The 23,269-nt window shown below is 41.6% G+C and overlaps 1 protein-coding gene across 1 annotated transcript; it reads right to left on the bottom strand.

The window, feature by feature from the left end:
- Positions 1 to 2,677: 2,677 nt before the first annotated feature.
- LOC138012718 (NFX1-type zinc finger-containing protein 1-like) lies at positions 2,678 to 23,269 on the bottom strand. The gene is made up of 7 exons (XM_068859588.1): positions 23,265 to 23,269; positions 21,860 to 21,933; positions 20,033 to 20,140; positions 19,180 to 19,251; positions 18,970 to 19,071; positions 10,745 to 10,843; positions 2,678 to 10,239 (listed from the first exon to the last, which is right to left on the bottom strand). Exons 2-7 carry the CDS (start codon positions 21,927 to 21,929, stop codon positions 2,678 to 2,680), a joined length of 8,013 nt encoding a protein of 2,670 aa, XP_068715689.1. The 5' UTR covers positions 21,930 to 21,933; positions 23,265 to 23,269.

Here is a 23,269-nt window from a genome sequence, read left to right as displayed (position 1 = left end):
AAACAGCAATTTTCTTCCCCGAGGGTTTTTAATGACGTACAACATTGAGTTATCCGATCTGGTCTATTACCATGGGCTTGAATTATTACATGTACATACAAAAGAACTGAGTTAACGGAAATGGCGTTGCTGAGAATTATAGACGTATTCGTCAGAGGGAGGTGGTCGTTGTGTTTGAATAGAGGAGCTTAAAGGCCGAGACAAACCAGGCGAAAGTTTGCAGCGACGGGTCGCCTGGCACAAGTCTCTCCGTGTGTCCTACTTACTTGCAAAAACAAGCACGTTGCGACAACGACGCCTGTTCGGTGCACACGTCAGTGATTCCTCGTATGAGGGTGAATGTGAACTATTTTTCTAATTCAATATGGCTGACCATATGACGCTCTCGTCATAAATGGGTTCATTTATATTTTGTCGCAGCGACTTGTTTCCGGATGTGGTACACAACGGTGCGACAAACGCTGATTTCGCTAATTTTGTGGCTGCGATCAGTTGCACAAACTGACAAAATTCGGTCCGCAGCGACAATGATTTCCATATAATTAACCGTGGTCCCACGAGGCGAATTGTTGACGGCGACTTGTTCCCGCGACGTGTTCCAGCGACTTGTCACCCTGGAGTGTCCCGGCCTTAAGGCAAGCAACGTTTGTCGGGGGAGACGCGGACGGAACAAAAAAAAAACAAAAACAAACCGGCATTGAACCATTTCGCATGCAGGGGAAGTGTACCCCAGATTTTTTTAACACTAATCATCACTGTAATAGAGAAAACTTAGCAATATAACTGTTTGGTCGAGCAAAGACAGGTTAAAAGGGAAGACAGCTCACTTCCGGTTGCCGTCTGCGTCTAAGAAATCAAGCTTGACTTTTAAAGTGACGAAGTAAGTGAGATTTGACAGACTGATCTCGAGGGTTTACTTTTGCAATTTAAGACCAATTAAAAACACAAGACCTCATTTTGCGTACATGCGCATATGCTCTTCCTTTTACAAATGTTTAAAGATACTGCTTGCAAGGATACACCCCTAGTGAACCGGGTCCTGAACATTGCTCCAGGGGAAGAAGTCTGTGTAAGTGCTCAGTGAGCCTTCAGACTTCTACAGATAACAGGAGCACGGGGCTCACATAGACCAGAAACATGTTGGTGGCTTTAGGAAAATAAACCTTGGAGGGGGGCTCAAAGTAAAGTGGGATTACAGCAAGAGGATCCACACGTTGTCAATTCCCCCTGAATTACAAATCCCTTCGCCCTTTGCTTACTGTTTAATAAACAAGCAGGAGTGGTTTTAAAGATCACGCACGTGACGGATTTTTAAAAATCGGTACTTGTTGATAGGACCGGTTAGGCTCATAAATTAACAACAAGTTTTTAACTCAGCTCCCGCACATTGGGAGGACGGTACATGAAGAGAAATATCTAACATGAGACTATGCGAATATATTGCGCGGGACCACAATCTACTTTTTCGTTATATGGTGATACTTAATTCATTTTCGGGTTATAAAAGAGCTTGTTTTGAATGACTCCACATCAAACCTGTCTGTAAACTAAGTCTTGTCAACTGTGACTAAGAATTGCTTTTAAAGAAGGACTTGCTATTTGCACTCATTTTCAAACCATATGTGTTTCTTCCTGTTCTGTTCCGTCGATCCTCTTATTCAAGGTGTGTTTTGGTTTGCAAAGTCTGCTTACTAAATTACTTGTTACTTACATTTCTAGAAAAGCAATTAACAAAAATCTTAAACAGCAGTAAATTCCGTTTCCTCGTTTGGCAAGCGGAAAGAACGTGCTGGCAGAGGACACGCTTATTATGGGAATTGCGGTTAAAACGACCAAAAATTTGGAACTGACAAAAGTGTCAATGCTCACCTTTGAAAAGGGGTCCCGCTTAGTTTGGAAGTGGCGTATTCATATGAACAAATAACATGAAGGAAAGAGAAAGGGAGGGACTGTAGCAGCTAAACTAGGAAGCCAGCGAAAGAACGAGATTATTAGAATGTATAACAAAATTTGGTTTTAAATACAACGGAGTGATAATGTAACATGTACTTGCACATTTTGATATGTGGCACTGCTTGGGTCTGACAATGCGTGGGATCACCAAATTTTTGCAAATACCTGGCATACTCTTTTAGCAATCCGAAAGGTCACGAAAGTGAATTTTAACATGTTGTGTGTCTTTATCATGACAAACAACTTTTGGCCACTGCATCAAGTCAATGCCTGTAATGAAATGGCGAGATTCGCTTGATTGGAAGTAAAATGAACCGCCATAATGTGCCAGGAAGGTAAGTGTAGCTTGGTCGCTCTTCGTTTTGTTGTTCCCTGTTTCTCTGTTGCATGCGCTCCATTCTGGGGATTTCTCTCGCTATTTTCATCTGAACCCTTAAGTTTGTTCAAGACTCGTAAGATGAGCTATGCTGTACGGTCAGTGAAAGAGCATGCCATGAATTCCAGTGTAAGATAATGCCAATTTGTAACGCCTGAATTTTGATTCCTTTTAGTAGAGTTGTTTTGTTACGGATAAGCGGTTGATTCGGCCTCTGGTATCTGCTTTCAATTCTTCCACTCTTACTGGATGCGCGATCTTAGTATTGTTTTCAATTTCGTTGTACCCAAGTCAATGCGATCAATGCCACTCTCAATCAATACTCCAGGTGGTTGATTTTTCCCTGATTTAAAGACCGCAGACCGATTTTGCATCCTTTAGCAATTCAACCCTTCCCATTTCTGATTCACTGGAACACGCCTTAGTCGCCGCCCTCCTCGTCAAGGCACTGCACACACCTCTTCGTAATTCGTTCACTTCCTCCCCATCACGGAAAATCGATCTGGTGAAATACACTTCGTGATGTTGGCACAGTTTCCAAAAGTCTTTTCCAGTGCCTGGAAAGTTCTCAAAGTCAGCGGGTTTTCTTAATAGGAGTGACGCAAGGCCAATTTCGCTTCGCGAAAGAGCGACGATTCTTTCTAGCCGCTCAACTGTCAAAGTATCATCATTTTCTCTAAGGAACAAGATAAACTCATTGGTTGCCTTTTTCAAACGCATTTCGAAATTCCTCGAGAATGCACTTTGGCGCCTCTTTGCGTCACTATGGATTTCCAAAAGTAAAGCAAAAAGAGCACACTTTCTTGTGCGCTCATGCACTTGACTAAGAGTTTTCAAATCTGGCTGGTGACGTACAAGGTAGGGTGTGATGTTTTCCAGGACGCGTGCGATTCGGTCCAAGACGGTATTCATATCTGGGTGTAGATTCAGGCTTGCTTGAACGATAACTCGTTTCAAACTGCTTTGCGCTTTCTCGATTTCATGAACGATAATTAAATGATTGTTTAGAGTGAATGCTGTGAGAATGTCGAGGGGTCGTACTTTATCCAAAGCCATTGACTCGGGGAGTGGGAGCTTTTGAATCTTCGAAACGATGGCTGGAGGAGGCTTGCGAAGTTGATGAAGAAGATTCCGTGCTAACGTTGCTTTTTCAATTCCAAGCTTGCAAATTTCATTCTTCACATTTTTTACGTTCTTTAGCGTCCTCTTGACTTGGTTTCCATAACGATAGCTAAATGTGATCGCGGTTGAGCACTTAGGACAACGAAAGAGTTGCACATTTCTGCCCATGTCTTTGTCCATCCACGAGTCCATTTCTTCCACGGTTAGAATGTGGCCACAGTCGAAAAGTTGAACATATCTTGTAGTCTCTGTTAAAGTGCTTTTCCCATTACCTACCATAGAAGAAATCTTTTTATCATCGCAAGTACCACAAAAAGTGGGGCAGTTTTCTCCGCACAATCCAATGCACGGGTGGCCGCAGGGTAGCTTCTTAGTGCAGGGCTCATCACATCGTGGGCGGTCGCATTCCTCTTCACACAGATTACGGCATTGGTAATGAGGACAACTCCATTTACACGGTCTGTCGCATGTACGGCATGATTCTGAACAGCTTTTAGAGCACTTAGTGTGAGGGCAACGTCTACCACATTTTCTGTCGCATGGTGGACATGGAACTCTGCAGTCGGCTTTACAACGGTGCGAACAAACAAGAATTCGATTGCATGGACGTTGGCATATTTCATGAGAGCCTCTGTCGCGGCACTCTATACACTTCCCAGGACATCGGTGACCACACGGTAGTTTTGCTAGACAGAAGTTAGTGCATCGTACATTATCAGGTGAATAACTGCAGGGCATCTTAACCTTGTGATTACAAGAGAGGCTCTTCTCTACAATGACCTTACAGGGATATTTGGAACAGGGTTCCCCACAAATACCCCTGCACTTGTGATTGCATTTTTGGGGACGTCGACAAGCTGCTTTGCAGGTAGCTGTTTTGAATTCGATGCACTTAACTTTCTCCTCGTGACCACAATCGTAGGTTTTCTGTACTCTTTGGAAACACTTCTCGTTTTCACATGGTTGACTGCAACGGCCCGGGCATGGGTGACCGCAATCTAGATTTCGTTTACAGCGCTCTTGGCATTTAACGGTTTTCGGATCGCGGCTACAAGCCATTTCTTGAGAATGATTCCCTAGACAACGAAGATTCTTCTTGACCATCAATTGACAACTGAACTGGCTGCAATCCTCAGAACACATACCGGGACACGGGTGACCGCAATCTAGTTTTCTTTTACAGCGCTCTTGGCATTTCACGGTTTTTGGATCGCGACTACAAGCTAATTCTTGGGAATGATTTCCTGGGCAGTTAATATTCTTTTTCACCATCAATTGACAACTGAACTGGCTGCAATCCTCAGAGCATTTACCGGGACACGGATGGCCGCAATCTAGATTTCTTTCACAGCTCTCTTGGCATTTCACGGTTTTCGGATCGCGACTACAAGGCAATTTTCGGGAATGATTCCCTGGGCAGCAAAGATTCTTTTCGACCATCACTTTACAACTGAACTGCCTGCAGTCTTCAGAGCATTTACCGGGACACGGGTGACCACAATCTAGATTTCGTTTACAGCGGTCTTGGCATTTCACGGTTTTTGGATCGCAACTACAAGCTAATTCTTGGGAATGATTCCCTGGGCAGTTAAGATCCTTTTTCACTATTACTTGACAACTGAACTGGCTGCAATCCTCAGAGCATTTACCAGGACATGGATGACTGCACTTGAGCTGTTTCCTGCATTTCTGTAAACAAGTTAACTGAGAAACACAGACATCGTCGCATTTGTTAGTGCATTGGTGTCCACAAGGAAGATACCGTTCACATGGGGCGTCGCACCTTACTTTGTCCACATCAATCGAACAATGCACCATTTTTTCATGGCCACAAGGTAATTTACGTGCCACTATTGTTTCACAAGCCATACTTTGACGCTTATCCTTCGCTAAGCTGCACAATACGTTTTTGTCATGTCCACAAGACAGCTTGACTCGAACCCTCTGATTACAACGATGGTCCTCTGGTTTTACATGACATGGAAGAGTTGCTCCGTGCCCACATGCCAGTTTGACTTGAACTGTTTTGTTACAAATGACTTCTTCAGGATTTTCGTAACATGCTAAAGTTCCCAGATGATCACATGGCAAGGTACTTGTTACGAGAACCTTGCATGGATTAGTCTCACAATTTCTGCTGCAGATTTCTTTACAAGGGTGCCCACAGGCTCTTAGCCTATCGCATGGCTGATCGCAAATCAATGAAGATGGGTTGATGTGACATGGCTTTTGAATGATATGTCCACATGAAGGAATCGTCATGTCCACCTCTATTGTACAATCATCACAAGGTGAACCAATGTGGCAGGTTTTTTGGCACGAATGACCCCGCCCACATTTTCTGCTACACTTTTGCTTACACTGAACCTCGAAGCACAATTGGCCACAAACCGAGGGGCACTGGTGACCACATTCCAGTTTTCTTGAACAAGGAGCGTAACAAAATGCACCTTTTGACTGTTGGTAACAAGGCAGACTTTGCTGGTGACCGCACGGAAGATCCCTCAAAACGTCAACCTTACATTTCCTTACTGTGCAGTCCTCATGACAAAATCCTGTACAATCGTGACCACAGTCCAATTTTCGCTTGCACTTCTCACCACACTGAATTGGATCCCCTTTTTTTCGACACATGATTCTTTTCGTATGCTCACATTGCAAGGTAATGTTAATTTCGGCCGCACACTGACAATTTTCTCTGCATTTCTTTGAACATGGATGTCCACAATCAAGAACTTTTTCACAGTTTTCGTTGCACTTACTGTACACCATCGGATCGATAAAGCACGGTAGCCTTGCTATGTGTCCACAGGAAAGGGATTTATTGCAAATAACTTGACACTTCAATGTGCACTTCTTCCCACATTCTTCAACACACGAATGCCCACAGGACAGCTTTTTTTCGCATTTCATCTGACAGGAAAACTTTTCGGGTTCAACACTGCATGCTATTTGTTGTTCATGACCACACTTGGGGACTACTTTCGTCATTTTGTGGCGACACGGGTCACAAGGTATGGGATGGTGACACGTGCGAGGGCATGTGTGTTCATTAGGACATCTACCAGGACATGGTTTATTGCAATTACCCCACGCGTGGCTCGATACGTGACACGGCTTGTTGCAAGCATGACCGCATGAAAGACGGTCACCACAGGGCATATTGCATCCTCCTAATGGATTAAAGTCACTTGCTTTTCTTACAACAGTGACGTTGTTGTGTTTCGTGCAAAGAAGCTGTAGACTTTCAGCGATGCCATTTTTTGCTTCCAAATCATTGCAAACCTCTTTCCACAAATCAGACTTGCTTTTCAGTAAGCTGAAATTTCCAATGCAGTAGAACCCTTTGCGAGCACGTGAGAGTGCAACGCAGACTCTGTTGGATTCAGCGAGGAAACCGATGCGACCCGCTGTGTTACTTCTCACCAGTGAGAGAAGAATGATATCGTTTTCTTCACCTTGAAAGTTGTCAACTGCACATACCTTCAGTTCCTTAAAAGCTAACCGTGGCAATTGATCTTGGAGAAGTAGCAACTGACCAATGTACATTGTTAAAACTGTGATCTGTGTTTTCTTGTATCCTTGTAGTAGAAGATATTTGCAAAGTGCTACTATAAACTGTGCTTCATGATCGTTAGCATAGCTTTGTAAACCGCTAACCATCCTCTCGGGTTGCTTGTGGTCAATGAAAAACAAATTGCGGCACATGCCAGATATGTCTTCAAAATCGTTCACCGATGCGTGGTCAACAATTTCGTGGTCATAGATTCTTTTTGTCAGTGCAGCTATTTCAGGGCGCATTCTGTGTTGTACGGATAGACGTTTGCAATCCATGTTGTTCATTACCATCCGCTCAAACAAAGAGACCTCCAAGTTGTACCTTTGCGCTAACTCGTAGACTGCAGCTTTCGGGCGTAGTTGTTTGTGGTCACCAATAAGAATGGTGTGCTCCGTATTTGGTGTAAGAGAAGTAAGAATATGGGCTTCCATCACCTCAGCAGCTTCTTCAATAACAACAATTTTTGGCGCCACGTTTTTGAGCACCGAAAGATATTTAGCTGCAGACGTCGTTGTCATTCCAACTACGGTAGCCTGACGTATGACTTCCTCCGCTTTTTCAAGTGAAACTGTCTCTAATTCTGTACAAAGTTGTTTATATTCCTTTTCACTTGTCCGAACTTCTATTATGCAATGTTCACGGTAGTTCTCAACCCAGCAGAGATACAATTGCAGTCTTTGTCGTCGTTGTAAATCCCAGATATCGTGGACACACATCATCTCTGCATTGGTCATCGGTGTTTCCTCTTCAAGATCATTTTTTACTGTAGAAATGTCAGCAGTAATCATTTTCTTTCGTTTTGGTGAATTTGGGCAGTCCCTGTATTCCTCGTTCCCTTGTTCTAGGAAAGCAAAAGCTCTCCCACCGAGATCCGATTTTCCTTTCTTTTTGTGACTCTTGACGACTGTCCACCCCTCATCTTCGTCTTCCTGCGTTGCTGATTGGTCTTGTCCTTGAAAAAGGAATTCACCGTTGTCCTCTGAAATTGACTGCCAGAAATGCTCCTCAGTTTGACTGAAGCTTCGATGATATTGTGAAGAACCAGTAACTCTTTCTATTGCAGGGTCATTCAGGTCTGTTGCAAGGTTTGCGGTTTTGTTGTTATCACCAACATCCATTGATGCCTCAGCCAAAATGACATCTTCAATATCTTCATCTGAACTGTTTTCTGGTAGGACTGACCTATCTGCCATTGGTTCATTCTCGTCTTCTCTTTCGCCTTGCGTACTCTGCGTACTCTGATTCCAGGAATTCACCAAATGGTTGTCGCAGAGCCACAGCCTAAAAGTGTTGTCTGGTCTTTGGCTCTTGTTTGCCACGTAATTGGGAAATATTGCATTAGAAAGCTGGTCTGCGTGTGCAAAATTCATCATTTCCTCTAGATCATCAAATTCCAAGAGTCGCAGTTCCAACTTTGCCTTTGCAAGATTTTGCTTCCACTTTTCAATCTCGTTGACATGTTCTTTCATCCGGGTGCGGACGTCACGGTATTTGTTTTTTAGCCTATTACTTCTGTCGGTGAAATTTTTTAAATTGCAGTCCTCTAATTCGACGCTTTTGCTCCGTGTTCCCACGCGAATTATTTCTCGTTTGGGAAGGAATTCCAGCAGCTTTTCCAGGAACTGATCCAGTGCGTGGTTTGTGTAACATACCATCAGCATTGGTGAGTTGTGCTGAGGATCCCATGCATTACGGTTTTCAAGTAAACATCTTACAATTTTAGTCCCAACGAACGTTTTACCAGTCCCTGGAGGACCCTGGATGACAGAGAATTCAGTTGTAACTGCTGTTTTCAGAGCTTCTAATTGAGAAGTGTTTAGGGGAAGTGCCTTTACTGGAGGCCAGGCTTCAGGTTGCAAAACAGGTACTGCAGTGGCCTTCCATTCATCTGAGACATCGAGGGCCTTGCTGAGATCATAATAAACCGGCTTCTGGGAGTCATTACGTCTTAAGTATTTTGGTGGATCGATTTCTTCACTGCACTCGACCAGGTATTTTTTAAAAGGCAAGGTTGGTCCATTCAGTTCCGTCAAACCTTTAAGAACATGACGGTAGGCTTCAAAATAGGCAGGTGACTCGACCATTTGGTAATTGCACTTCCGGCTCTCAATGTCCCAAACATCTTGGTCTCCGATAAATTGAATTCCAATTCTGCCCTCTTTCAGTTGCTCTTCATCTCGTTCTACAACCGTTGCGAAAAGCATCGTCTTGAAGTTGTCTTGTGAAAGACAAAGAAAGGTGCCGTATATGAGTCGTGAATGACCCCATCTGCTGGTGTTGAATCCAGAAACATCAATTTGTACTTGATGTATTATACCGTTCTTCTCAAATTGCTTACCGGAGATTGTAACACTAGGGTAAGATTTCATACCAAACTGATTTCGTTGTTGTCTTGGTATCTGTAGGACCAGTTCGTGAATACTCTCCCTTAGTGGTTCAAGAAAGTCCTCTCGAAGCAATCGAAACTGGACCTCGAGGTAATGCTCCGCATTCTCGTATCGCCCCTTTATAATATTCGTTGGCAGGAAAGGTCTTTCTCGACTCGTGATTTCTTTGTTTGTTGGACAAATCGGTATATCTCTAAAATCGTCTGTTGGCTTTTGTCTTGCTCTGTTGGTGTAACGTTTCCCGAGCCTTTGCCTTTCACCTTGGATGATGCCATCTCTGGCTTGCTTAAAAGAATCCAACGCCTTTTCCAGGTTTTCTTTTCTTCTTAAACCCGAACGATCCAAGGCCCTTTTCAACTGGTCATATGGAATGTCAGTATACGAGCTAGGCAAATGCGTCAAATAAGTCGAGAAGAACGTAATGAGACATTCAAAAAAATCTTGCCTAAAATCTTGGTCTTGTGTGGTTGTTGATACTTGGAAACAATCAAGTAAACGGGGAATTTTCAATCTCAAGAATGACGAGTCTTTAAATGAAGCAATAATCATGTTCTTTTTCTCACTTTGTGGAGCCTTGCATGCTACGGCCAAGGTGCAAATTAAATCGAAGATGAACTCATCACTGTTGTGCTGCTGCTTTTCAGATCTTATAAGGAACTTCAATTGAGATATCTCTTCATTCAGCTTATGGACAACTTCGATAGCCTCCTCTTTTTTCAAGGATTTGAGGTCCAAAGAGGGACTTTTTCCCTGGAACGATCTACTAGACGTTGGCCTCGTGTTTTGTGTCGATAAATACACTGAACCAGCTCTTCCTTCGCATTGTTCTTGGTTCCTCTTAGCTGTGACAAAAATCAAATGCATTTCCAGCAAGAATTACTTCATAAGTATATTTGATCATTCGGGAAGGAAGCAAGCAATTTTAAGAATGATAGCTAATGGTATTTTACAGCGTTGTGCCCACTGCCAAATTGCTTACATTGCTTTTAAAGACTGTCCGGGGAAACACCAAGGTATTTACATCCCCTATTTTTCTTTATCGGTGTATTCATTATTTAACTCTATCGGTTTTATCCTCCAAACTATCGTCCTTATCCAAGTAGATTAGAATGTACATCTATTTGTAGATATTATTCCGCAGAATGACAGCCCTTTGTTCTCAGTGTTTTGAAAGATCCTGATTTTTGGTTCGGCCTTAAGTGAAACCCGACCCCCCCCCTCCCCCAGAGATTTGAAAGCGACGCGAAAAACGCATAGCTAGGTTGCGTTTCATTTTTTTAACAGCGAAATTAGGAGTTTTAGTATTACTTCGCGGAAATGCGATTATGCGGTTTTTCGTGTCCTCACCTAACGGTTTGCGTCTGCCACCCGATGATGTCTCGTGGTATCTCTCACGTTCTACTGAAGCTCCACGCGCCCCGCCTTTTTCGGCTTGTTTTGTGGTTCCTGCCATAAAAGGAATCAATTAAGTTTCCTATGTCTTTTTTCCTGAGAAGTGTAGCAAAGCAGCACTCTGATTTCATTCGATTTTCTACAAGCACCAGACCTGCGAAACTTAGTGTGCGAAGAAAGTACTTTGTGGTCAATTACATGTGGCTCCCATCGGACTATCTCCGCGTGAGAACTAAAAAGGTGCAAATAGTATTAGGGAGTGCAATCTCTTGCGATCTTCATTCTTTGTTTAGAAATTCGTTGACAGGCAGTGTCTCTCACCGTCTGAAACTTCTCTACTAGTCGAGGGAAGGTAAACCAGTAAAGTAATGTTCAGACTAGATGCTCCATGAGCGTACACTAGGTTGCCTGTGGTACGAAGGGACTGAGTTGGGTGGTATTAAACTGCAGTGTTCCAGGCAATTTTTTTCAAGTCGGGGATAATTGAGACCATTTCAGGGGTCACCCAGAAGTCGTACCAGCAGAGGCCCTTTGGCTCACACGTTCATACGACGAAACAAATCCTTTTCTGAGGTTAAAAACCTGGCTACGGGCCTATAAATCATTTGTCAGAAAGAGGAAATTCCTGTCAGCTATAGAACAAATAGACACGCATTGCTTACGTGTGGTACTGAAGTAACACAGCGCTTTATTCCATATGTCAACTGAGCTGCGTTTTGTCTTCCAGGAGATTCAAGTTGTCTTTGCGTAATATGTAGGTCTAACACTACACGATATTGTTTTGGTATTGTATATTGTAGTGCCATGGTAGAAGTCTTAGATAAATAGCCCCCTGAGAAGACATGTGGTTACTAGCAAAGTACTGAACCCAGAAAGATTGAAGAAAATAAAAGGGAATCGAGAAACGTTGGCTTCTGGGCTGACATGTTGATCATTTTCAAGTTCCCTCACAACTTCTTTTCACCACAAGTGTAAGCGTGCACTCTGGGCATCTGGCAGCTTTGTAAACAGAAATTCACTGAAGTTACCTCTGTCCGGCGGGGTTAGTATCTGGATGGGCGACTTCAATCTCACACTCAGAGTCCTCGGGCTTCTTGGTCAGCGAGTGAGCCCCCGGAGAGACTCTGGGATAATCGACTTGAACTAAATATTTGATTGGCCGCTTGCGTAACAACGGCAGTCCGACAGGAAGTCGGTAAGTAATTCAAAATCTAAAACTAGTTTCAGTGCTGTTTGATTTTTTTCTACCTCAGAAATATATAAATCACAAAAATAATAAAATGACGAGGTTTGAATTATGTCTTATACCACACAGGAATTTTCCCACGCTGCTAAAAAGTGATTACTGTTGCTGTTGCAAAAGTACCGTGGGAAAACATAACATCAGTCTCTTTGAGGAGAAATCCGTGGAATAAGGTCTTGTCGAAGCCATTCAGAATTACGGAAACATCAAATTGTAGTAGAAGAGGACATTTGTGTCGTTTCCACAAAAAATTTGTCGATCGTGTTGCTTGCACGATGACATTCTGAACGATGGAATGTACGCTGAAACACTAAAAATACACTTACCAAAAGCGTCAGGTTTCATCTTCACTAGCTCTTACAGCAAGCCAATGATCATTTCTCCAGTTTCTTTGTAAGGCTAAAATCTTGTTTCTCGAACACTTTCAACCCGCCATTTCTACTGTTTATGGTTTTCTCTTTTCTGTTTCCGTTTAAACTCAAGCATACGTAGTAAGACCGGAACCCACGTTTTCTGGGAAAATGGAGTCGATTATCCCAGAGTCTCTCCGGGCTCTTACCCGCTGGCCAAAAAGCCCGAGGACTCTGGGTACGAGATTGGGGCGACCTCAAAAGTATACCACTTCGTAACAGAAGCATAGGACCGAAAATTATATTTTAACGCTCAAAAATGCGAACCATGCAAGATACAGAATTTGTCGCTTTGCTTTAAGCAAAACAAATATTGATGCAAAAGTAAATAAATATTCATACACAGTTTTTAGGAAGAGCAGAAGGACGTTTTCAGGACGGTCGATCGAGAAAAAAAAATTTTGCCATCGGTAACAAATTTTACGACATGAAAACAACATTAATTTTGAACCACGACTATAAAAAGTTACCATCAGCGAAAAACAATTTTGGGTAGCTTTCAGCCATTGCTGACCACGTCAAGGCCACTGGACATAACATCAAGTGGGATCATTTTGATATTTTAGCGAAGGGCAAAACAGATTATCATTGTAAAATAAAAGAGACCTTCTTTATTCAAGAACTTGAGCCAGCTTTCAACGTCAACGTCGGAAGTGACAAGCTGATGCTTTATTAATCTTTTCTGTTTTTATTATTGTTTTATATTTTACTGTTAATTATTTGCTTAATCTAGGTTCTAGTCCCCTCATCCGCTTTGTTATATATAAATAGCTGTTTTAAATTTCAACGGTTACTTTTGAAAATGTATGTAGAGCACATACGAAACGTCAAGTCATAATCAAAATGAACAAGTTCAATATGTTTATCACTGCTGTTTGTGTCTTATTTTTGATCAAACTACGATGGCCCAAGAACAAAAGTATTTACGATACAATTTTGGGAGATTTTTGAATTTGTTGAATTTTGAAACGATAAAAACGTTCTCTGGTTAAAAGTTTTAAAAACACTGAACTTTCGATTGCTAGTCTGCAATCTTTGAAAAAGTGAGGTGTAAAAAGCGATGGTAAATATATATATGTAGAAAAATGTGAGAAAATAACGAACGAATATGAATAAATACAGAATACAAAAGCAATACTTGTGATGGATAAGATTACAATAAAATTGAGTATTGTCTTGGCAGCTGCTTAGAATTATTGTCTGCCTGGCTAGTAATTGCAGTGTGCCAGGATTCCAGCGTTTTTCTTACGCGTGAATTGCCTCTGTCGATGACGCGTGCATTCTCAAAATCAACAGTGTGGCCTTCGAGCCACGCATGGCTGGCAACATTGGAACCACTTTTGAAAACTTTGGTGTTTCGTATGTGTTCCTTTTTTCTAGTGTGTAAGCATCTACCCGTTTCTCCGATGTAATTCCATGTGCAGTCCACACAGGGGATTTTATAGACAACGTTCGTTTGCCGATCTGGTGGAGGTCTTGATTTGGGAGACGCCAATTCCTGTTGTAGGGTCTTAACCGGTCTGGAGGTGGCTCGTTGAAGTTGAATTTTGTTATTGTACTTTTGGCGGCACCGAGTAAATCGCACATCGAATTCAGCGGGCGCCGGGATCAAGTTACCGCGGCATGTTTACTCGCGAAACAGTGAAGCATCTGTGTCAAATGATAGCAAGATACCGGGTTTTTGTTTTTGTTAGTTTTCTTTTTCTTTCAAGTGTTATAAATTTTGACAAGAAATGTGCGAATTCAACACAAAGATCACTATCGCCCAACTCTTCAGGTTGACCATTGTTTCTGCAAAGTCAAAAATTTACTCTCCAAGACGAGGTTATTTATCACCAGGTAATTCCATCGTTTTGGGAATAGCAGCTACTTTATTATTCAGCAGCGTCACAATTTTTTGCCGATTTTGGGGCTCATTTTGTTGAAACTCAAGTACGCTTCCAACAGACCTGTTTATTTTCGTGACTTATGCGCTACCACAAAAATTCTCCCCGTATCACATTTCAACACATGTATGCAAATTTGTTAAGCTCGAAAATTACACAGCCTGATAAATTTGCAAAAGCTGGAAATTTCACAGAAATCTTTTCCAGCGAAACATTTATTGAAACAAACAACATATTTGCTATAAGAGGCAAGAAACCCTTCCTATTTCAGTTGCGTGCGTGCAAACGAAATACAAAAATCGCTGTCACAAAGCATATGCAATGAAATAAATTTCTGACAGTTCACATCAAACCCTTTTCGAAAGAACCTTGACCGTAAATAATAAATCACAAAAGAGACAACAAGCTTTCATTCAAATAATTTTTCACTGTCACATTTCCAATTTTTTTTTACCTTTGCTGAGTTGAGTCATGAAATGAATGTAACTTGCCAGACAACTTAGATGCGACTTCAGTAAACACAGTGATGCATTCAAGGCGTTCGATTCCTTCAATGTTTGTTAAATCCATAAAAGAATTGCCATTTGACTTCAGTGTTGTATATAATACCAAGTTAAAGCTTACTTGATATCCAACGGCGAAAAATGAAATTTTTGTCCAAGACCATTACTCGTCGCTTTAAAGATTCCAGATATTTATTATTCATCGCCTAAGTTGTTTATCCAATTGACGTTCCATTCTTGAGCTCCATAAGGGCATATTTTGTTTAAAGATGCACTAAAACGCCATTCGCTTTACAATGACTTTCAACGCCATTCCAGGTTAATAATTTAATGTCCTCCCGTGTGCACCAGAGAAATCTACGCATTTCCCCAGCCCCCTCAAACCTAACAAAATACGCACAGAAGACTCTATGCACAAAGACACCACTAAGCAGGGGAGTCACAGGCAAGACTTTTACCGACACGGAAAAAATAAAAAAACGACGAAATGCAACGCAGATTCCGACTGGGTTTGACAGCCCAGTAAAAACGTCCGTGGCTGGAACTGAGTTCACTGGTCTTTGCTTTGAAATTAGTAAAGCAATAAACCTAGTTGTCTCAACAACTATCAGTACAAAGTAGAGAGGCGTTATACATAGGCGAACTGAATGATATCTTTCATCAGCAGAAATTAGCTTGCCTTGGTTGAAAAAATTGTTTGACTCTTTATTAAACGTTTCTTGCAAGCTATCAGATTTTGTAGCCACAGGACTTACAGGAACTGGTTTCCATGTTGAGTGTGCATCTTCAGGTATGACTTATTCTGGAGTGCTTTCCTGTTCAATAAAATCCAGGTCAGATTCAAGCGTTCTACACTTGGTTTCTTTTGTCTCATGTTCTTATCTCCTCTCCAGAGGAAATGGCTTGTGCTATATATCGACGCGTTCATCATGATCATTTATCATTTAATTGTAAATTTACGTCTAGCAATTACAAGAAAGTGAATTATTCCGTAAGCTTACTAGCATTTGAAAGGAAAAGATAGAGCGAACTCTCAAAAAAAAAAAAAAAAACAAATGTTCTACTCAGTCACCGAAAGCCGTACTCTAAAAATAACCTTGGTTTTCCAACGTGGAGGAATAATTTTTTCTGAGTTTGCCTTGTTTTGGCTAAATGATGAACCTCATTACTTCAGGCTTAGGATATGCCATCAGTTACAGTGTGTAGCTTACGGGTCGTTAATGAGTACATCATTTTGTGGAATCTAATATCTGCAGAATGAACTAGAGTTAAGTGAATTCACTGATAGTCGGAAGATTTCAGGTATGATAAGTTTTACCCTTTTCTGTAAGGAATCGCTAACTGTACTTGAAAAAGTGCCTGGGCTAAAACCCATTCTCTGCCTTACAGTTAAATACCAAATAATTTTGCATATATAATTTAAAACTAGCAGTAATCATGGATTAGTAAAGTGCGTTCGATGTCAAGTAAAATAATATTTTTTATTGTACTGATTGCCCAGAAATATTCAGGGAAAGGTGGACTTGTGGGGTGCTCTCTGGCAGTACGCAGAGAGAACTTGAATCTCCTGTGGAAAGCAACCGAGTTGGCAAATCACAACGCGGTATCGTTGCGGGACACGAATTGCCATGCGCAGACGTATTGTAGTGTCTGCTTCCTACAAAACACACCACTACACAGCTTTCTGATGTTCTCATAAGTGGCTTTAGTCATATTTGCTAGTGATACGTCGAATAAATTAACACAACTTCAATTACGTTTGAAAAAAACAGCAAATAAAACAGCCGAGCAACCAACACGCACAACTGCAAAGCACGTTTTCATTTGAGCATGCCAGCATTGCGATACAAACCCGATGTTGAGGCATGACAGATTCACAATCACATCAGATAGAGGTGATGTGGCCGTCGGCCAGCCAGTCCAAGATGGCGCCGAAACCCTGAAATCGCATGGCATCACGTGCGATATCCACTAAACATATGGAAAATTTGTGAAACGACACGACTAGAATGCGTCCTCCTTCGTCGGAACGCAATTAAAATCATAACAAATGAATGAAGGGGGTAGTTTCTAAAGAAACTGTGCTGCTGCGTCGGTGGGGAAGGAGTATACAAAAATTTGGTTTTATCAACGGAGTTGATTATGTAAATTGACCACCGTACAGAGATCCTAAAAGCTGACGTTTCGAGCGTTAGCCCTTCGTCAGAGCGAATCGAGGAATTGTGGGTTATGTGTAGTTTTTATAGTAGAGTAGGAGCTACGCTATTGGTGGTAAGATGACAACGTGAAAAATAGGAATACATTAGTTAAATGAAAAGCGTTCGTTAATACCGTGAGGATTAAGGGTGCCGATTTGGAAGATGAATTTTTGTTCCCGATTCTTGCGGCTTTCCGTCCTACCTTGATGTTGGGAAAGGCCGCAGATAGGCATGTGTTTTTTGGAGTGGTTAGGGAGATTAAAATGACGAGCGACTGGCTTAGAAGCATCCTTATCATTCTTCTCAACATCGCGAAGGTGTTCGCGGAATCGGTCACTTAGTCGTCTACCTGTCTCGCCAATTTATAATTTATTGCATAACGTATAGGTTATGCAATAAATGACATTTGCGGAGGTACATGTGAAACGATAGGCAGCTATTACCAACAAATTAATGGTGTAGCGATGGGCACTAGAATGGGACCTACCTATGCCAAACGTTTTGAAGGATATGTTTAATCAGTACAACGGCCCCAAACCTGAACTCTACGGCCGCTACATCAGCGACTGCATCGGCGCTATTTCATCCGGCAGAGAAGAACTCGATCAATTTATAACCTCCGTCAATTCTTTTCATCAGGCTCTTAAATATACCTGTGAAATTTCGGAAACTTCATTGGCTTTCCTAGATATCAAAGTTTCTATTAGTGGCAACGTGCTATGTACCAGTGTGCACTACAAACCTACAGATTCTCACAGTTATTTGTTGTATTCATCGTCACATCAAACGCATGTAAAAAACTCCCTTCCTTATTTTCAATTTCTTAGACTTCGACGTCTATGTAGTGATGACTCCGATTTTTCCAGCAACTCAGAGGAGATGTGCCAGTTCTTCGAAAAACGTGCCTATCCTGTGGTCAAAGCAACCACCATCGCGCCCAACAATTTGATCGACAGTTAGTACTACAAACGTCACAAAAAGATAAGAATGACAGAATGCCATTAACCCTCACTTTCCATCCTCATAATCACGCAGTCAAAAGTATCATTCTTAATTTTAAATGACTCCAAAATGATCCAGAGACTGGTAGAATCTTTTCGAAACCTCCACTTATTTCATTCAAAACCGACAAAAAAGGAAGGCCACCTTGTAGTTAGAGCAACCCGGCACTTTCAAATGTGCACGCTCACGATGCAAAACTTGTCCTTTCACTCTCAACACAAGCAAAATTTCGGGATCTAAGCGATCTGTTAAGATCACCGATCGTTTCACATGTACGTCCGCAAATGTCATTTATTGCATAACCTGTACGTTATGCAATAAATTATACATTGGCGAGACAGGTAGACGACTAGGTGACCGATTCCGCGAACACCTTCGCGATGTTGAGAAGAATGACAAGGATGCATCTAAGCCAGCCGCTCGTCATTTTAATCTCCCTAACCACTCCAAAAAACACATGCCTATCTGCGGCCTTTCCCTACATTAAGGTGCGACGGAAGACCGCAAGAATCGGGAACAAAAATTCATCTTCCAAATCGGCACCCTTCATCCTCACGGTATTAACGAACGCTTTTCATTTAACTAGTGTATTCCTTTTTTCACGTTGCCATGTTACCACCAATAGCGTAGCTCCTCCTCCACTATAAAATCTACACATAACCCACAATTCCTTGATTCGCTCTGACGAAGGGCTAACGCTCGAAACGTCAGGTTTTAGAATCTCTGTACAGTGGTCAATTTAGATAATCACCTCCGTTGATAAAACCAAATTTTTGTATAAAGTAATAACATTTACATATTGCAATTTTTGATCCGTACCCTTTAGATGGTAGCGTCATTACTAAACTTTCCTCTTGCATAATCCAGCAATTGACTTCTTAAGCGCTGATAGCTATTCCACAATACATAGTTAATGAAATGGCTCTTAGTTCACGTACCTTGCGCGATACTGGTGGCTGGTTGCCTATCCTCAGATGCTTCATTTTCCAATGGTTTTGATCGAGTTTGGTTTTGTGTTGGCCCCTTGTTTTCTCCAGGATCTGCAAAAATTTACGAGTATTTAACCACACTTTGCCCAAAGCAAAAATAACAGCTGTGAAAATAGAGCATTGAGTTCGTCAGAAAAATTAGTGGACTCTTCGACTCACCTTCCTTTCTAGCCCTGAATTTGCCTTTCCTGGCTTCCATTTTCTTTGCCCAACGACCCATCCGTCGGCCATCTGGAATAAAAAAGCAACCCAATCAAACGTGTACCCGAGTTTTGTCAGAGACAAAGTCAAATCTCACTCTACCTGCTCAGAACCCAACAACTCAGTCTCCAGTCCCAAACAAGGTAACCAAAACACAATATAATTCAGTCTCACAATCGCTGAAGAAGAGACCATTCTATGGACCACAAAAGGGAAAAAAATCTCTAGAAACGTTAAACAAAATTCCTGATAAACTGGGATTGGATGCCTTGCTTCAAGTCAAGTCATCTTTATTTTTGAGGAGGGTGGGCCTTCTCAGAGGTTCACTGGCAATAGATTGAGGCCCTTGGCATTTGATTTACTAACACTGCTTTGAACTTTATAAGCGCGAGTAAAATGATTTTCTTCAACTTGTCCACACCAAAAACAGCAAAAGCATCGGACGATGCACTGACTCGCGATTGCCGTGCTTTATTGTGTGCAATTCTTGTATTTTCTTTGTTTCCTCCGGTTTTTTCATTAGAGAGATAACCAACGGCGTTTTCAGTGAGTGACAATAAACCTTGAGTCATTTTCTTTTCATTTTCCCCTCAAATTTACCACCAAACCGTCCATGTAAATAGCCATTGTTGCAACACAAACTTCGCACAGTGTCGAGGCAGTTGAAGGGAAATCGTCTCACATCCGGTTTCGTGTCCGTCCTACAAGAACGCTTGAAAGTTGTCTCGTTGTATTTTTTTTTATTACTAGTCTTTCGAACATCACGTTAGCAGCCGCGTATTCTACACTATTGCTACTTTCCTGTCTTTACCTGGTTTTTCATCTGCAGATGTTCCACAAGCTCCCTGGATTTCTTCTTTTGTTGTCTCTGATGGTAACTCTTCGTCCTTGCCCTTTTTTCCCGTTGGTTCTTCCGACTCTGAAATGTTGAAAAGAGGAAACAGTCTTCTTACTTTCGAGACGCTCCGTCGAAGGCTCTAATGTGTTCACAAATTACAACCTTGGGATAAAGGTGAGATTTCCTATCAACTGTGTTGAATATAATAATTGTTCATTTTTTTCTGGCGGCTGATTCTCTCGAAACGAAATGGAGAAGTGACCATCGAACTTATCTGGACAATTTAAGCAATAGATCTAATTGCCTAACTCAATGTTGCACCCAATTCAAACCCTTTGGGAATAAAACGTTTTGTTCCAGGTATTTCCATATCATTTAAAAGTGAATGCTACATTATCATGCATTTATAACACACAAAGAAATCTTAATTCCGGGAAATTTGAATCGGGTACAACATTGAGTCAGCCGATTAGGTCAATCGTCTCTTACAAACTCCTGAAAAATTCAGGTGACTCTAACTGGATTCGAAGCCATGACCCACTCACTTGGGCTCATGTGTTCCCCTGAAATGACTGATGAATGAAAGGAAGGATTAAACATACAGAAAAATCAGCTACTGGTCTTTTTTAGGTTACCAATTTAGTTAAAAACCACTTTGAGATTAAGTGAAAGGCTTGATCAAGGCGCCTCAAATTTGTTTGGATGTGCCTTTCCCTTCGCCTGGAATAGTTTGTATTGGAGATTGGAGAAGTAGTGTTTTAAAAACGAGCAGAAGTGTATTATTATGTTTAATACAGAGTTTTTACACCTGATAATACACGAATGCGGAATTAAGACAGTTGCGCTTTTGTGTATAGAGGAAATAAGCATACAAGAAAAACAAGTGGACCTTATAAGCAATCTAATAATACAAAAAGCATGCCTTTTTCCTTCAGTCCTTATTCTTTGTTGTCGATGGGTGAAGGGGGTTGGTTAAAACTGCCACGTAAGAGAACGTTTAGAGACTTGAAAACTGCCGATAAAGAGAAATCACTCTTGGAAATTTCCTTCCAAAATTGAATTGTTTTAACATTCAGCCCCGTACTCCCTGGAACTGAGATCAAAGCCGGTTAGGCTTTTTAGAATGGTCATAGATTAGGATGACCAGGTATGTGATAGGCTAATATGTTCATGAATTATAATGACTTTGCACTTTCGTGTGTAGTATTTTCTGTAACCACCGGGGCCGAAGTTTGGTGTGAAAAGGATCAGTGGCACGCGTTGATCAAACTGATAATCTGATTGCGGAACTTGAAACAAAGTACAGAGTACGTTTAAGTTGTCGCTCTTTTCTGGACAATTTGAGCAACTGGGTGCGAATCCCGTTGGAGCCACCTGAATTTTTCAAGAGTCTATAAGAGACAATTGCTCAGTCTGTCCAGAAAAGTGCGAGGATCATTTCTAGTCTCTTTGGTCTATAGCCCGCACTTCAAATATATATTCATTTCTTTCAGTTTTAAGTTGTCTTGAACTATATTCCCCTGCCAAACCTTGTCTTCTTCAGGTATTACGAGAATTTGCATTTGCAGAAGTTTTTATGTGCTAAATTAAGGATTTTGCTCACTACAGGCCCGCGGCCAACTTCACAACCCGCGGCCCAGCGGCCCCGCCCGCCCGGAATTTTTTCTTAAAGAATGGGCCGCTGGGCCGCTGTGGCGTGGGCAGCGGGCCTGTGTTTAGCAAAACCCGTAAATTAAGGCGTAAAACCTCTAATGTGACAAAGTTGCTGACTCTTTGCACTTAACGGTTATATCAAATTACCTTTAGGCTTTTCCCGCTTCCTTTCATTTTTATCATAGTTTTTACTCCACTTTCTTCTCTGGCTAGGCATGGTCCTTTGGAAAAACCAAATACAGACAATTAACGCGACAAAGTGTCCCCCAAATGATGTTCCTCGAGTATGGATAAACAGCTGCATTTACCCTAAGCTAAAATAACACTAACCCTTAAAGATTCTTTTACTTGAGCCATTTAACTTTCAACAAAAATACAACACAAACACAAATCATTAGGGACAATAGACGAACATAAAAGTGTATAAACCATTCAGATAGATAGATAGCTTTATTAAATAAAGCCATTGCAGCCAAGGGCTGAATTAAGGCTATTTACAAGTGAACAAAGATTCTAAAATATATTTAAAAACTAAATCTAAAAATAATTAAAAGCAAAGTTCACACCGAGAACTAAAAGCTAAGAACGGGAAGAATTTGCCATCAAAAAGCTCCGCTTAAAGCGATTTGTCTTACAAAGAGGGACATTGAAAGTCCTCTTTTTCCTGAGAGTTACTTGGCATTCATTCTTTGGCGGCAGTAAGTGATGGAGCCTGTGGTTGGGGTCTTGAAGGATCTTATCGAAGAGGCGCGTGGTGAGTTCCTCTCTTCGATCGCTTAATAGCGGCAGCCCAAGGGCGACGCGCGCTTCGGAATAGCTCAAGGTGGGAAAGATGATACGAAAGGCGCGTTTTTGAAGCCTATCCAGTTCATCTGATAGGTATATGGGAAGGCCATTATGAAAGGTCTCGCAGGCGTATTCGGCGACCGGCCGAATGCATGTGGTGTAGAAACATACAAGTTCATGCGGGTCGAGACCCGCTCGTTTTAACTGCCTCAGCAAGTACAGGCTGGAAGCTACCTTCTTAAGTATCTCAGCAACATGCGCGTTCCATTTCAAATCGTCAGAGATGAAGAGACCCAAAAGTTTGGCATTCTTAACAACTTCGATGTTCTTATTATTGATGACGACAGGTGGAAATGAACGCTTAGATCTAGCAAAACAAATCTGCAACTCTTTGCATTTTGCTTCGTTCAGCTGGAACCGATCTGCCTGAGCTGCCCGAACTAAAATATCTACAGGCGTTTGGATCTGACTACAATCACTCTTGTGGGTTGTTTCACTTATGGTTTCATTAACATTTTCATCACACAGTTTGAAATTCATTAACATTCCTGGACGGCGTTAGTGTGAAAAAGACAAATATTAATGCGCTTGTACAAACAATAGAAAACTACCGAAACCGGGTACCAAAATAACATTCTAAACTGTGATCTAAGGCAAATCACGCGATAAAGGAAAATCGAATAAAGAACAAATTAATTAAAGGCACTTTCACCAAACGATGAAATAAAAATATTATTCCACTCAAAACTGGTTACTCTGAACTTACTTTAA

The sequence above is a fragment of the Montipora foliosa genome, chromosome 1, assembly GCF_036669935.1.
Source record: "Montipora foliosa isolate CH-2021 chromosome 1, ASM3666993v2, whole genome shotgun sequence".
NCBI classification, from domain to species: domain Eukaryota; kingdom Metazoa; phylum Cnidaria; class Anthozoa; order Scleractinia; family Acroporidae; genus Montipora; species Montipora foliosa.
Note: the sequence above shows the minus strand (reverse complement) of the source record. Positions and strands in the feature narration are given on the sequence as shown.